The sequence below is a fragment of the Capricornis sumatraensis genome, chromosome 2 (genome assembly GCF_032405125.1).
Source record: "Capricornis sumatraensis isolate serow.1 chromosome 2, serow.2, whole genome shotgun sequence".
In the NCBI taxonomy this organism is placed as follows: Eukaryota; Metazoa; Chordata; class Mammalia; order Artiodactyla; family Bovidae; genus Capricornis; species Capricornis sumatraensis.
Window position 1 is genome coordinate 219,049,846 of NC_091070.1, and position 16,734 is coordinate 219,066,579.

At 57.2% G+C, this 16,734-nt stretch overlaps 1 protein-coding gene across 1 annotated transcript in view; it reads right to left on the bottom strand.

Annotated features, from left to right (window-relative positions):
* The window catches only part of HDAC4 (histone deacetylase 4), a 143,272-nt gene extending 128,456 nt beyond the window's left edge, over positions 1-14,816 (bottom strand). Inside the window, exons 1-2 of the mRNA XM_068961973.1 lie at positions 14,768-14,816; positions 14,462-14,533 (exon numbers count right to left, since the gene is read on the bottom strand). Of these exons, the coding sequence (XP_068818074.1) occupies positions 14,462-14,533; positions 14,768-14,816 (121 nt within the window). The remainder of the gene's footprint in view (positions 1-14,461; positions 14,534-14,767) is intronic.
* Positions 14,817-16,734: the final 1,918 nt, after the last annotated feature.

Consider the following 16,734-nt stretch of genomic DNA (forward strand, 5'->3'; position numbering starts at 1 on the left):
GCCCAGCCCGGCGGCCGGCAGCATTGCCCCAAAGAGCAGGGTGCCCTCCTCGCCTCGGTGAGGACCCAGCCGGCGGAATCTTTGGGCCCTACTGCTAGACACCTCAGGGTTAACTTAGAGTTCCTCACATTTTGCAGAGCTGTAATGAAACAAACCAAGGTGTTGGAGAAGGAACAACGTATTTTCACTTTCTTAGCTTTCTCAGGAATTGGGCAGTACTGCTTTAAGGTTAATAAATCAGCAAATGGTAGACAGTAAGTACCGTGGTGCTGGAGAAGACTCTTGAGAGTCCCTTGGACTGCAAGGAGATCCAACCAGTCCATTCTAAAGGACATCAGTCCCGGGTGTTTTTTGGAAGGAATGATGCTAAAGCTGAAACTCCAGTACTTTGGCCACCTCATGCGAAGAGTTGACTCATTGGAAAAGACTCTGATGCTGGGAGGGATCGGGGGCAGGAGAAGGGGACGGCAGAGGATGAGATGGCTGGATGGCATCACCGACTCGATGGACGTGAGTCTGAGTGAACTCTGGGAGTTGGTGATGGACAGGGAGGCCTGGCGTGTTGCGATTCATGGGGTTGCAGAGAGAAGGACACGACTGAGCAACTGAACTGAAGTATATCATTTATATGTTATAAACATAATAGCCTGAATGAAAAATAACACTGTAACTAGCAAAATCGGAAAGTGAACATGATAAAAAAAGGCTGAAGAATCTGTATGTGTTAATTATCTAATCTCTCACGAGGCATCCACAAACACTGCCTAGAGTGGCTGTGTCAAGAAACAGCCATTTAGCTAAACATGTGGGCTTGTAAACAATCCGGCAGGAACATGTGGACAGAGGATACAGCCTCCCAAGTGGCCAGAAGGACAACACAGCCACTCACCCTAAAACCAAAGAGGAGGCCAGAGAGCCCGCAGACAAGAAGTCAAAGCAGAAGCACGTGGCACAGGAAAGGGGCACACAAGCTGCACGGGGCACTCAGAACTAAGCGCATCTGTCGTGCCGCCGAGTGTAAATGGGATCTAGTCACACAGAAACGAGCAGATTGGGTAAAAACAGAATGACAGTTACTGTCCACCTAGGAAGCATCCAGAACAGAACAGGCAAAGAGCAACCAAAAGGAATCTGAGGTCGAAGCATCAGTGTTGCAAAGGTCAGCCCTAAAGCAAAACCTAAACAAGACAAGGCCCATTTCACGTGCACGCACGCGTGTGTGTGTGTGTGAAAGTCACGAGGCCCATTGCATGTGTGTGTGTGTGTGTGTGTGTAAATCAGTCATCTTTTGTGACCCCATGGACTGTAGCCCACCAGGCTCCTCTGTCCATCGAATTTTCCAAGCAAGAATAATAGACTGGATTGCCATTCCCTTCTCCAGGGATCTTCCTGACCCAGGGGTCAAACCAGCTCTCCTAAATTGCAGGCGTATTTTGTAACCACCGAATCACCAGGGAAGCCAGTCGGTACACAGTTTACCGTGAGAAAAGGGTGTCCTGGAGCTGTGTGTGCTCTAATGAAAGCCAACACGGACAGTGCAGAGAAGTCAGAACACAGAGCTGACCGCAGACCTGAACCTGCTCTGGCGCACTTGGCACCAGTGACCCACAACGTGAGCACACAGAGGACCTGAATAACACAATTAACACCGCAGCCAAGCGAGCCTTGAAAAGGCTGCACAATCAGAGAACGGATGACTTTCAAACTCCCACAAAACACTTAAGACAAGCAAGCCACACAAACAGAAAGTTTCCAGGTAAATACACAGAACCCAACGTACAGGCCCCAAGTCCTGTGCACACTGCCACAGAAAAAGAAATCAATAAAACCAGAAGAAAAACAGAAATTCAACTGAACGCCTTTCTCTTGAACACTCCAAATCTGAAAGGAAAGTGAAGAAAATTTATAAAATAAATCTAATGAGCTCATCACATACTGAAAATTTCAGGAATGGATTACACTGAGCTTAGAGAGTCATTCATAGTCTTACACACGTAAGCAACGTTTTTAAAAAGGAATCGAAACAATTAAGCACTGGACTCAGAAAGTTCGAAAAGGAACCAAAAAATTAAGCCATATCTCATTCAAGAAAAGAAGAGGAACACGATAATAGTAAAAGAAATTAAAGGAAATACTCACTCAAGAAACAGAAAATCCATAGAATTGCTAAAACGTGCCATGTGGACAAAGTTTGTCTGTGCTTAATGGGAGCGAAAATGTGGAAATGACAGTTGGAGGAGGTTTTGAAGTACCCAGGCTGGAACATCACAAGCAAAACAAAACAGCCCTTTCCCTGTGGAAATCGTCAAAGATACAGAAAACCAGAGATGATTACTGGGAATACCCTCATATACAGCTTTGTACAATGATCAACATTTTGTTTCATGTTAACACCCATTTTTTTTGGTAACTGCATGGAATAAAACATCTCAGCTTTAAACTGATAAAAGATGACAAACGAGTCATTTTTTAAAGAAACAAGATTTTTCACATCAACATCGCTGTTGTTCAGTCGCTGAGTCGTGTCCGACTCTGCGATCCCATCCGTGAGTGACGAGGGTAGGACACGGGAAAACGTCAGGGCCAACAAGAGCCGTTCCACACACTGCTCCAAACGGACGCTCAACCGGACAATCGTATCTTCAGCCCGGCTGCACGGGCGTGGAGCCGCCGCTGTACCACCCGCCACCCGAGTCTGATTCTCATCCGACCGGCTGAAACTACTGAAGCGCAGGCGGACTCCACCATCTGAGCCTCCCGGAAGCCGCTTGAAGAGACAGGCTTTCTTTAACAGAGTCTCCAGAGTAATACACACACTGCATCAACAATGAAGAAAGCATTCCAAACCCGAGTCTACAGAAAATAGTGACTTAGATGGCACGTGGGTCTCCAGGTACAGCCCTCTGGGCGCCCCCCACCCCGCCTCTCCGGGCGGTTCAGAAGGAGGGCAGAGGTGGCTGGCGCAGGGACACAGCCGCCGTCCCGCTGCAGTCCCGCTGCAGTTGCCCGGGCCTCCCCGGAGCCCGGGCGTTCTTTTCCGGGAATCTGGAGTGCATAAACAGAGCAGACCAACGGCACTAGGCGCTCTGTGAGTCCAGATGAAGCCAGGCGTCGGGTCCCCACTCCCTCCCCACTCTCTATCTGGGGAACTTCTCCTTAAAGCTCTTCAGAAAATCCTTTGACTGTTTCTAATTTGTTCTGCATCCCCCAAGAAGAGAAACTGTCTTTGGGAAATATTTGCAAGCGCAAATTGAGCAAGAGGCTGTAAATAAAAACCTGGCGTGCAGTGGGGGAACTTGGCTTTCGAGAAGTGCACAAATGTGCTTCCGGGAAACTAAAAATAGAAGCAGGCCAGCTCGGTGCAAAAAAAAAAAAACGGGGGTGGGGGTGGGGTGGGGGGACGTGCTCTGAGTTCTCCCGTATAAAGGCAGCCAGCGAAGGCAAATGTGAGTCCAGAGGAGGCGCCTGGCGGAGGAATCCAGCGGCCATCGTGACTTTAGAAACTGTGCGAGTGGACGGGAGAACTCTCCCACAATTACAATGCATGGACAGTGAGACAGAAACAACAGCAGAAAGCCCAGCGTTTCATCCTCAAGCATTTACTAAAAGAGCCCCCCTCTAGCCCCCAGGGCCATCAGCTGTGGCCCCAGCGGGGACGGGTAATCCCGGCTGCTGGGACAGTAACTGCTGACACCTGGGTTCAATCTGGCCACACCCCTGCAGCCGCGGGCCCTCCTCACCTGCCCACACTCTGCGCCTGGGCTGTGCTCACTCTACCATACATCAGGTTACCCCCTGAAAGCCATTTGGTTTACCCTAAACCCCATGGATAAAAAACACATTATCTGAAAATTAAAAATAGTTTCGGTGGTCTAGGAAAGCCACAGACCTCCTCTGCAAGCGTCCTTGCCATTTCAGTTATGTAAGGTCAAGTTTACCTAACAGAGAGAAGAAAGCATTTCAGCATTTCCCTCTTAGCAACCCCCTAACGTTTGCTTATGGGTTTCACCTAACAGCTGGGTTGCAGTAGGAGCAAATATTACTTAATAGTAACAGTTGAAATATTTAAAAATAGAAGGTGTTTCTTCCACTTGGCAGCAGAGAAGGGAGGGCAGCAGGGGTGAAGCAGGGAGCAACCCCAGCTTCTCGGGGGGAGGGCTGGCCTGGCCTCTTTCAGCAAGCGCCTCCTGGACAACAAGGTGCCCAACGAGGAAGGCAGCATCTTCTGGGGGCTCTGCAGGATGGGGAGTAGGGCCAGGGGTGTGGGGATGTAGTGTGTGTTGAGGCTGGGGAGGGAAGGCGGTCAGGCTCAGAGTCCAGTGTCTAAAAGGAACACCTGGGACACTTGTCAAAAATTCAATGCACTTGAAGCCCCTGGTGGCTCAGATGGTGAAGAATCTGCCTGCAACGCAGGAGACCCAGGTTCGATCCCTGGGTCAGGAAGATCCCCTGGAGAAGGGAATGGCTACCCACTCCAGCATTCTTACCTGGAGAGTCCCCCGGACAGAGGCGGCTGGTGGGCCACAGTCCATGGGGTCGCAGAGTCAGCCATGACCAGGTGACTGACAATGCATGTGTAGGGACAGGGCGGAAGTGACCGAGCCTCTGCAGCGACCAGCACAGGTCATGGCTGAAGAGCCAGCAGGCTGGCAGAGTACCCGTTACCGTGGTTACCGCCACCCCTACCAGCAACAGGGCCAGTGCAGGGATGCCAAGCCCTCGTGAGGGCGGTGGGCGGCCTGATCTGCGGCATGGAGCCCCTGGCTGGGAGAGCGCTGCCCGGAGGACGACACCACGGACGCTGTCCAGGACACAGGTGGCACACGGGGGCATGGCCCCCTGCGGAGACGTCACATCCACGTGGACTCCATGCAGCCACTCCAGGTCCCCGGCCCCAGCCCAGCCCCCTCCCAGCGGGGGCTCTGAGAGCCCCTTTCCAGCACGCCCGTGTCCCATGCCAGCCCTCACCGGCCCCCGCGGGCAGCCCCCTGGAGCTCCCATTTCGGTTTGGCAGCTCCGCCGTCCCGACGATGCGCAGAGCCGAGACCCTGGGGCCACCTGCAGTCCTTTGCATCGCCGGCCCCTCGGCGAGCCCCCTACTTCCATACGCGGGGCAGCTTAAGCCTGCCCACTACGTCCATGCCAGCTCCCCACCCCTGCCCGCAATTTAAGCTCCACAAATAACACGGATCTTGGCTTTACTCATAAGTAGACGTGTCCCAAGCGCCAAGGGTACTGACGGATGCCTGGGAAGGACGATCACTATGGAGGAGGGGGTGAGTGAGTGAGTGAGTGAGTGGGACCAAAGCCCGCCTTGACCATGAGCCTTTCCAGACCCCGTTACTGAAAACTGCAGAGCCCCCTCCCCACGAGCGTTCTCCCGTCTCTCCTTGCTCCTTCTCCTCCACAGCACTGGCGACCTTCTAGCATCTGCTCATGCTCTGTATCATCTACCGCCACCAAGCAGGATTTCATGACCGTCTTTAGTATCCTGCATCTAACAGCTAGAGAATAAAACTCTTCTAAAGCACATACTGAAGGGTCACAAACACTGACCATAAAGCAACTCTCAAACAAATTCAGAGGCTGGGGACTCGCTACTCATAATATTAGAAATCAATAACAAAAAGATAACTTGGGAAACTCTATACCTCCAGATGAAAAACACTTGTAAACGTGTCATTTTTTTCAAAGAAAAAAGAAGCATCGAAGTTTCCAGAGGCTACCAATTAGCTACTATCAAGTAGAACCTGAATCCTACAAGTGGGAATTTACCAAAGCCCCTGCACCTGTCTCCAGAGAGCCCCATAACCTCCCTCAGGAAGAAGAAAGGCCAAAAAGTAAGTGGGCTAAAGGACGTTCATCCTGAGAGCTTGGAGCAGGGATATCCACACACTCGCAGCCCGCACCGCTCACCGAAAGCAGAAGTCAGAACAGGAATGCAGGGAGGAGAAAATAAACACACAGGTGTCGCTAGAGGCAGAAGCTGGTCCTCTGACAGATGACAAACAGACAAAGCCAGATCAGACAGACAGGCTCCCACGACACCAGCTCTGCACGCGCCCTGTCCCGCTGGAAACACCTGGGGGGTCAGGGAGCAGGCTCAGGGGCAGACCCGACCAGCAGGATGCTGTGGGCACCCCTCGGCGGGCCTCCCGGGCTGGACACACAGGGGGCTCAGGGGGCACCTGCGGGACTGAAAGTCATGCTGCCCCCTCCCCTCGGGCTCCCAACTCTGCTCCCCAGCCGCTCCCATCTCACACGGCCGCCCAAAGTCACTGGTCAGACCCCGGCCTACTACAGTGCCCGGGAGCCCGCCTGCCAGGGACGCGGGGGCCGGGGGTGTGGGTCCGCGGCTGCGGGACGGTGCAGGTCGCTGTGCGGCTTCTCCTTAAAGGACAGCACTCTGCCCTCCTAGGGGACGAGGCTGAGAAGTCACAGCAGGCTAAGTGTGAGTGCTTTCCCAACAGACAACGACAGACGTGGACGAAACTAACTCTGGCAGGACACCTTTAGACACACGCAAGGGGGTCACAGACTCTGGACACAGCCCCCTCACACCCCGCAGCCCCAAGAAGAGAGCAGAAAAGCTTGCTTGAAAAAAAAGACGGAAAGCGCTCTACCCACCGATGACGTGCACACACCGCCTCCCTTCCTGGCATCAGGTGTGCGTCCAGCGCCCAAACAGAACCAAGTCCTGGGCCGGAAAAACGTCGTGTCTTCTGCCTAATAACCACTTTTAGATACACCACGAGGACACCAAGGTTTCACGCTACAGTTTCTGTATCAGTGCAGACTGCAGGGTCACAGCGGCCGGAGCCCCGTTTTTTCCTGTAAGGCGGACAGCCAGCCAGTGGCCCACCTCCCCGCATTGGGCTCCAGCGGGAGCGGGCGGCTTCCGCATCAGGGGCCCCTGGGGCGCGAGGCCCTGCCCGGCCGCCTTCGGGGCCCGCCTCGCTGAACTGGGGCCTGCTCGATCCTCATGGCTCCGGGCCCCCCAGCAGGCTCTTTCTAACTCGGCGTCTGTGGCAACAACCACAATACAAACTTAATGGGGTGGGACAGCTGGTGAGAAACATAAACAAGCCAAACAACCCAGTTTCCACCTGGCAGGGGGGCCTGTGTCTCCCTCCCGCCAGCACTGTGGGGACTGCAGGGCGCAGCTGGGAGCCGGGCCACAGCCAGGCGGGGCAGAGCGGGCCTGGAGGGGCAGCCGGCCAGCACTGTGGGGACTGCAGGGTGCAGCTGGGAGCCGGGCCACCGCCAGGCGGGACAGAGCGGGCCTGGAGGGGTGGCTGGCCGCAGGGGTGCGGGAGGAGGGCGTGAGCAGCCAGCCTGGGGCGGGGCACCCAGGGGAACGGCGTTGGGGGGCGGTTAAAGATGGCAAATGGAACACTCCTCCAGAGACCACTAAAGCTGTGTGCGCTTTAAAAAAAAAAAAAAAAAGTCACCTACACAATCGCAGATAAAAGGCAAACCAGCGAGAGCAGGGTTCTAGGGGAAAACACATGTGTGAACAAGGGGCGCCTGCCTCCCAGCCCCGCGAAAGACACGCCTGAGCAGGGCAGGAGGCCCCGGCCGCCGGCGCCCCCGGAAGGTCCCCGGTCTCTAGGTGCCCTGCCCTAAAGGGAAGCAGACAGGCCAGGAAAGCCATCATCACGGAAGGCAGACCCAGACAGACAGACAACAAGACCCTGCAGGGAACCTGCTGCCCAAGGAGAAGGGAGCCAGCCAGCAGGGCCATCCCAGAGAGAAGAGTGGCAGTCAGAGGCTAAGACCCCACGCCCCCAGTTCAGGGGCCCGGCTCGGTCCCTGATCAGGGACCAGATACACCTGCCACAACGACGACCTGGTGCAGCCAGATAAATAAATGGTTTTAAAAACAGACAGAGAGGGTGGCCCCACTGCCCGGATGTCCCTCAGGGAGGAAGCTGACCTCAGCAGACAAGGGGGCCGGGCCTCAGTATCGGGAGGGAAAGCGCTCCCCAAAGCCATCCGAGAAGCCCCGGGTTTGGTGAGACCTGAGTGAAAGCACCAGGCAACACAAGAAGAAAGGAGACAGCAGGGAAAGAGACAGCAGCAGCGTCCCCAGGAGCAGCGGCAGCGCCAGAGGGCGCATGTTCCCTTCTCTGCAAACCCAGCCGGGCCCGAGGGCTCCCGGCCCGCTCGGAACCAAGGGATCCATAAAAGCCCCGACGGTGCACGCAGCGCAGCGGGTGCAGCTCTGCCCCCAAGGCCGCGCAGCTGCAGGAACACGCTCGGCTCGCTCGGGGCCCTGGGCACCGACTGTCAAGGCCCAAGGCAGCAAGTCACGGGGGGAAGCGGGGCTGGATTTAGGTCCAGAGGCAGAAACGCCGGGGCACGCCTGTGTCTCCTCTGGAGACGCCACCCACGGCGCAGAACCCACAGCTTTCTCCCAAGAAGAACCACCGGGGGGGGAGGCATCCACCTCCTTGCCTGTAAATCCCACTGCCCAGTGTTCCTCCAAGGCAGGGGGCGAGGCCTTCGGCGGGAGCGGCCAGCGCTGAGCCCTGAGTCCCTCCTCTCTCGGGAGCTCAGTCCCCAGGCAGGCGGGGGCTCCAGGGAGCACCCCTCGGCCCGAGCACTGAGGGCAGCCTAGCCGCTGATGGTCGAGCTGCGGCGGTTCTTGTGGCCGCCGCTCAAAGCCAGACGTGGCACCTGCGCTGCCGTCGGTCGGGGGGAGGGGGGCCCGGACCAGCCGGTGGATCCGTGGCAACCCGAGTCCCCCCCTCTGTGGGCAGACCCATGCGCCAGGCTCGGTGTTAAAGACGGCTACGTGGGCATGAATCACTCAGGAGGTCTGTGCTCAGTGCAGCAGAGAGCAGGCGTGCCTCGGACGTGACTCCAAGAAAAGGCCCGAGCAGGTGTGAAGCCTGGTGCTCAACGGAACTCCGAGTGCTTTGTCATTGAGCTTCTCTACACGGGCTGGTTTTGCTTCCTTTTAAACAGCTGTCCTGGGGGGCGGGGGCACCATTAAGGCCTCTGGGCTGGTTGTGGGGGGCCACAGTCATGCTGGAGGAAGCAGCAGAGCTGGGGGGGGCACTGGGACGAGCAGGCCCAAGGGTACCAGTGAGCTGGGGTCAGCAGACAGAGAAGGATGGGAAGCACTGTGGGGCCCGCCCAGCCCCCCGCTCTCGGGGCCCCCGACGCTCTGCCAGGCTGAGAGAGGACGTGCCGGTGGCTCGAGGTCACACGGCCTCGGGGAGGCAGGCAGGTCTCGCTCCCGGGCCCCAGGCATTGCACCAACAGTAGCTCAGCGGAGTCACCGAGGCTTCCCAGGTGGCTCAGACGGTGGACTGTCTGCAATGCCAGAGGCCCGGGGTCAGTCCCCGGGTCGGGAAGATCCCCTGGAGAAAGGATCGGCAGCCCACTCCAGTATTCTTGCCTGGGAAATCCTGCGGACAGAGGAGCCTGGCGGGCCACAATCCACGGGGTCACAAAGACTCAGACACGACTGAGCAGCTAACACAGCTGGGCCCAGCCCTGACCCTGCACTGACTTCCTTACCACGGAGCCCAAAGCGGGAGGGCAAGGGTGGAGCCTCGGGAACCAGGAGGAGGAGGAGGAGGAGGAGGAGGAGGAGGAGGAGGAGGAGGAGGAGACACTGGACGAAAAGACAGCCTGGTGGGTGCCATGTGAGAGGCTGTGAGCAGAGGAGACAGTTCCCTGGCCCGCGCAGAACAGAGACGAGTAGCGTCAGGATGGGCCCAGGACGAGGAAGCCCAAGTCCGCTCTCCCTTCTAGCGCTGAGCAGGCGGCAGCCGTGGGGGCCCCCGAAGCTGGCCATCAGGCCTTTACTGAGCCCCATCCCGACCCCAGGAGCCCAGCCTTATGGGAAAAGCACACCAGGGAGGGGCCAGCAGGCAGGACAACGGGTGAGGCTTTGCTGCGGGGGATTACGATCCGGGATGAACTGCTTCCCGCGGGGGAAGGGCCGGGCCAGCTGCTTTCCCCAGGCCTTGTGCATCCTCAGCTAGGCACCTGCCCCGCCTCTCCTCTCGCCAGAGCGAACGGACAAGAAGAACGGCAAGGCGTGCCTGGGAGCCATCCTGAGTTCCAGCCAGCCTCAAGTGGTCCCTGCTCTAAAACCTGAGGAGGGTCAAGCAATTTGGTAACCCTTGCACGGCGCGGTGGTCGGATGCTCGGGAAGATTCGGGAAGATTCGGGAATCTGCGGCTGGAGCCAGACCTCACTTTTTCATAACAGGTTTGGGTAAGTTCTCCAGAGTTTCGGCAGTGTCTTCAAGTTTCCATTATTCTCTTTAAAAAATGACACCCTTGTCACACACCCTTGAAAGGACAGCTCGGGAATGCTGATGGAAACACACGTTTACGGTGAGGGCAACGGCATCGCCGGCGAGGCTCCTGTGTGGTCGGCACCTCGTCCTGGCGGCTGGGATGGCCTAGAGGTCCCCGGCCTTCTCTGAGAGGTGGGCCCTGCAGAGCAGAAATGGGCCCCTGCCCTGCTGCGGACCCGCCGGCTGACCCTGGGGAAGCTGCCCTGCCCCTCACCTCTGGTGGGGAGCGGGCCCTTGGCAGCCACCGCAGCGGTGCCCAGATGAGCCTCTCGTAGGCCCCCAGGGCTGCTTCCTCCACGCTGCTCCCGGCAACAGGGGCTTCTCCTTCGGGCCCTGCACCCATCCTGGTGCTGAGCGTCTCCACAGTCCGGCTCCGAGGGAGCTCGCCTGCCAGGTCCACAGCCTGCACCCCACACACTCACCATGAGGCCTCTTTTCCAGACTAAACACGCGCTGCTTTTATAATCAGGAAAAAAGTATGCTACTTTCAAAAAAAAATAAACGAAAGTGGTTCAGGAATGGAGGACCAAAGTGCCTGTAGAGTCCCCTGGCACAGCGGGCATGCGAGCTCTCCACCAGGGCCCAGCTCTCGCCTCCTCTTCTGCCCTCAAGTCAACGTCTCTCCCCCACTATACTCTGAGCTTCCCGGGAGCCTGCAGGGTGCCTGCCACTCTGCCTGCACCCCAAGTCCCCCCCCAGGAAGGAAAAGACAACCGCCCCTGGGAAGGATGAGGTGGTGACATTCCACTTCATCCAAAAAATGAGGAAATATGATACTAACACAGATCCCTGGGTCAGGAAGATCCCCTGGAGAAAGGCATGGCTACCCACTCCAGTATTCTTGCCTGGAGAATCCCACGGACAGAGGAGCTTAGAGGGCTGCAGTCCATGGGGCTGCAAAAGAGTTGGACACAACTGAGCATGCGTGCGCGCGCGCGCACACACACACACACACACACACACACACAGGACAATAGTAATGGAGGCGCTGTTATGACCCAGTGGTAGGCAAACCGTTATATGTTTTCTCCCTTTTATGATACAACTATTCACAACTAAAAACTTTAAAAGAAGAAAAAAAGTGCAAAAAAGAAGGAAAGGCTTGTTAACATAAAAAAAGTTAAGGGGGAAGGTGGAGAAATCAGAAAGAACCCCCAAAGAGCATTTTAGCGTGTGCCTTCTACAATGCAAACTTTTCTAGTGAGAGAGATTCTTGTAGGAATGATCTCAAGTCTTGAGTCAAGATGGCCCACAAATAGAAGGGATGAACGGTGTTTTTTTATTTGAAGTAAGACTTCACAAGGACTGACTGTGTTTAAAGAAAACCATTGTCAGAAAGGCTGTCGAGAGGGCTGCCTTCCACAGCCAGGAACAGACAAGGAATGCACAAGGTGGAGGTGGGGAGGGCCACGTGGGCGCTTGCCCGCTCACGGTAAAAGGCGTGCATTCACGAGAGCAAGTTCCCACAGGGACTGCTGGAGTAATTCCTGCAAATCATAGAGTCTGTTTTCACACTGCCGAGTGTCAAAAGAGTACTTTAAGCTCAACTGGGATTGACATAACACACCTGAAAATGTCTCTACCCCTGTATCATAAAAATGTGGCTCTAGGACATTCCTGGTGGGCCAGTGGTTAAGAATCTGCCTGCCAATGCAGGGGACACAGGCTCGATCCCTTGGTCCTAGAGGAGTCCATGTGCTACAGAGCAGCAAAGCCTGTGAGCCACAACTACCTGGCCTGTGAGCTGCAACTACTGAGCCCGCGTGCCTGGAGCCCATGCTCTACAAGGAGAAGCCTCCGCAATGAGAAGGCTGTGCCCCCGACTGGAGGCGCCCCTGCCCGCTGCAGCGAAGACCCAGCTCAGCGGAAAATAAATATTCTATTTAAACGTGGCTTGACAGAAACTGTCAATACTGATTTTCAAATTATTATATAGGCTGAGATTCGTATTTCTGTGTTGAACGCACTGTACAGTGCTTATGTAAATGGGCAGTGTGTGCTCGGTCGTGTTCCGACTCTTTGGGACCCCACGGACTGCAGCCCACCAGGCTCCTCTATCCAGGGGATTCTCCGGAATACTGGAGTGGGTTGCCATTTCCTTCTCCAGTACAGTGCTCAGAATGACCGAAAGCATAGACTTTTAAAGAATGCCCGTCGCTTCAGCAGCTTCTAAGGCGGAGCTCACGGAGAAGACTCCGTGGCCAGTGTGCGGCACGGGCAGCCCCCCGGCACGGCCCTCCTCCTGCAGGCTGGTGCTCACGGGCGCCTCTTCTCCGGGTTTTCGAGCCACGCTGCACACGCTGACCCACGGGGTCACCAGCAAGCGCAGCGTCATCCTCTGACTCTGACCAACGGAATCTGGAGGTGCGGGGCTACTGGCTCCTGTGTCCTGGGGCCCCCTCCCCGACACGCCATCTCTGAAGTAGGGGGCTTCCCCAAAAGAGAGAGACGGGGGGTAGCAGACCACGAGGACTGGGCTGTGATCAGAGCCGGCACGGCCACAGCCCTGTCCACGCTGTCTCCAGTGTCCAGCCGCCTGACGTCTACCCAGGGACCACCACCAACAGACACAGGCTTGGTCTCTGAGAATCCTGCAGAGACGACGTGATTATCCCATCCAGGGCTGAGACCAAGACACTGGGTGGCTTGCTTGAAGCCACCCAGTCCGTGGGTCACCAGGATTCCAGGCCTCCCCGCGCACCCCCATCCAAAACTACGGTCCATGTTCGTACACAGAAGGCCCGCACAAAGTCTCCACCAGCAGGACGTGCTTCTCAAGCTAGGAGGCGAACGGGAAGGCACCCGCTTTCTGGCTCACTTGGGAACCACCTTTCCACAGTCTATCAAGCTACTGAAACCCCCTCCACCCACACCTGGGCAAGCATCAGGAAACTGCCTGGAGAGGCCTGAGCTACACAAGAACTCAGTGTTTAAACCAAAGCCGCCCTGGCCAGACAGACTCAGGGAAAGGGAAAGCGGCCCTCTGACTCTGCGGGGGTCAGACAGGACAGCGGAGCATCGCCAGCCGCTCGTTTCAGCGCTCCCCCCACCCCCCGCAGTCCTGGGTGAACGTAAACCTGCTGGGCAGGTGGATGCCAGCCCGGGGCCGTGGCACCTTCGAGGAGCACCGCAGACACCCGAGCTCGTGTCTGGGGAGACGCCAGAGACGGCGCTCGGCAGGCCTCCGAGAGTCGCTAGCAAAGAAGGGAGTCTCTCCTTTGCCGCTTCCAGCTCAGCCTCGACTTCCTTCCAGCCAGATGGGGAGGGTGCAGCCACAGGCGGTGTGGCCGGGGGCTGGGGCAGAGGCGGGGGTCCGCGTGCCCCTCCTCATCCCAGCCGGCCCTGCACATGCAGACAGCGGGCACGGTGGGTGCAGGCAGGCTGGCGTCCAGGAGGTGCCACGGAGCGCAAACCACAAAGATGGGGGCCTTGCCTCAGGACACGGCCAAGCCAGGCCCGGCAGTGCTGACCTCAGAATGCTGACAGGGGCTCCCTTACATCCACCCCAGGCCTTCTCGGGGTCTGTTTTATTCTCAGTAAGGCCAAGGAGCCTGAGAGGAACGGATTGTCTCTGAGCTGAAATCCTGGAGGATATCAGATGGAAGGTAAGCATTTCACAAGGAGAAAGAAAGGCTTCCACAGCCGTGTAGATTAGAAGAGCACTGCCCAGGGTGCAGCATGCGGAAATAGCGGACATGGGATGAGAAATTCCTATCACAGCCGACGCCTTTTGCTAATTACAGAAGGAAAGCTGCTTCGAGAAACGTCAATGACACCTTCCCCCAGGAGCTTGCGGCCCTGGACCCAATGAGACCTGCCCCGTGGTGTCCCCAGCTCAAGTGCGGGCTCCTTCCTTCGAGGCCTGGAGTTGGACCCCAAATGAGCAGTTCTCACCTTTGGGAAGAACACACCCCGTCGGAGCTCAGGACACAGAGGACCCGGAATTCTCTGCCACTTAAGTAGCATTAAGCCGCGCCCATTTCATATCCAAAACCGTCGCCCTATTTTACCCCGGGAAAGAGCACGCGACCCCCTTGGACCTGAGACCCCACCCCTTTCTCTCCACACGCCTCCAGGACGGTGGAGCCCCAGACACTCCTTTGAGGGCGCCCAGGGCCCAGCAGGGCTTGGGGGTGGACTCACCGGTGCTGGGCATGTGGTTCACACGGGCGGGGTTGAGCAGCTCCACTGGCTGGTCTCGGCCAGAAAGTCCATCTGGAGGACAGAGAAAGCACTGGGCTTCAGAAACTGCTCGTGATTCAATGAAAGCATTTCACACGCGGAGTCTGCAAAGAGCACTTCCTTGCAGACAATGGGAATCCATGTGTCCTTCTCACTTTTAAAGGAGACGGGTTCTATTTTGATGCGGGGAATCAGAAAAAGAAAAGACCCGGTGCACAACAACCCAACCAGCTCAGATCTCCAACAGGGCAAACACCAGTTTCTGGCCTGCGGGCGTCTGGCTGAGGCGAACAGCCAGCTGATAGCCAGGGCACATTTCTGGAGCGACCAGGAGCGGCAGGGGAGTACACACAGAAGAGCTGCTCACGCCTTCCCAGACACAGCCCAGGGGCCCGGGGCCACCGAGCCACAGCCCCGAGGCCCCGCCAAGAGCACCCAGGCTGCTCCCGCTCTCGGGACGGGTGAGGAAACCAAGACTCGCAAACCCGCTCCCGGGAAAGCCTGGCCCAGGCTCCCAGAGCCGAAAGGACCGTTTCTTACAGGTCTCGATTGTATTTTGACCGCAAAGATGGCAGAACCAGAACCACCCTTGCCCTTCACTCAGCACAGGGTGCCATTAGACCACGTTCTCCCACAGATGAGAAGGAAACACCGGGAAGACTTCCAGGAATCACACACTTGGGTGTAAAATTAGCTCCAACCATGGGTGTGAACATTCATGGTAACAAGGGCGTCATCACAGACGCTGGCCTGTGGTCACTCTCGCTAGTGACTTTCAGGAGAAATCACTGGTTTCCCAGAGCAGCCATCGGCTCCCTCAGGCCAGCTTACAAACTGGGACAAAAGCAAGTAAGATGAGGGCAGGTCTCCCAGCTTTATACTAAAGCCTTGCTTTTCACCCCAAATGGACGTCACCGCGTGGCCTTCGAGAGCATTATTCCATGACCCTGGTGTGTCTCTGGAGACGGTCAAAATCCAAGGACAAACACTATGACCCTGAGGAGACCCCGCAGCGTCTCCCGAGGAAGCAGGGAGGCCTCTGCGGCGTCGTGGGCCTGGAGCTCTCTGCTCAGAGTATGACGGACCCCACACACAAGCTGATGTTTGGCCTGCCCACCCGGGTCAGGGAAGGGAACCGCTGGACCCCGTTCTCAGGCTGGGCCAGCTTGTGCCTCACACAAGCTGCAAGTCCGAGCCCCACGCGGACATCCTCCCAGCCCTGCTGAGTGAGGTCAGGCAGGGAAGCTGCGCGGGAAGATGACCCCGCCTCAGTGTGAGGGCGGAGGAGGCGCCCTGCCTCTCAGGAGGCGTCTCCGCATGGAATCCTCCGACAGTCGACTCCGCAGAGGGGCCATCAGGGGCTGGAGCCCAGCTCTGACACCCGCAGCGTGGAGCCGGGAAGCCGGGAGAGCCCAGAGTGCCGGGTACACGGCCCACCTCTCCCCGCTCCTCCACAGACCACCCTGTCAGCCCGATGCCACCAGCAAACTCTGCACTCCTCACTCCGAAAGGGGGATCTCAGGGGCCCAGACGTGAGAGGTCTCCTCGCAGAAGGCAGCAGACAGGACGGCAGGGGGCATGACCTGAATCAAGGCGGGACTGGGCACCAGGAGATGAGGCCACAGGGAGGACACACAGGTGCCAGGCCTCCTCTCCCTGCCTGCCAGCAGCTCTGGGAGCCTGAGGCTGCCAGTTCAGGGCGTGAGGCCCTGGGCACATGAGGAGGACTCCTAAGGTCACAAGGTGATGACCCAGGCTGAGAACATGGAGGCATGTGGGGCCCCCTTGAGCCCCTGGGGGATTCAGACCCGAACACAGAGGGAAGATGCATTGCGTCCACGGATGGGGGCAGCAGGGCCCCAAGTGGCAGGCAAGCTTAGCAGGTGCATGACTGTGCCAGGCACGGACATCAGCCCTGGGGATGTCACTCCATGTCACGTCGGAGACCAGAGCTGGTGACGAGTACCCGAGGGCCTCACAAATCCAGGTCCCGGTCTCAGGGCTCAGAAAGCAAAGCTGTTCAGTTCAGCTCAGCTCCATGAACTGCAGCACGCCAGGCCTCCCTGTCCATCACCAACTCCCAGAGCTTGCCCAAACTCATGTCCATCGAGACAGGGATGCCATCCAACCATCTCATCCTCTGTCGTCCCCTCCTCCTCCCACCTTCAATCTTTCCCCAGCATCAGGGTCTTTTCAAATGAGTCAGCTCTTCGCATCAGGTGGCCAAAGTATTG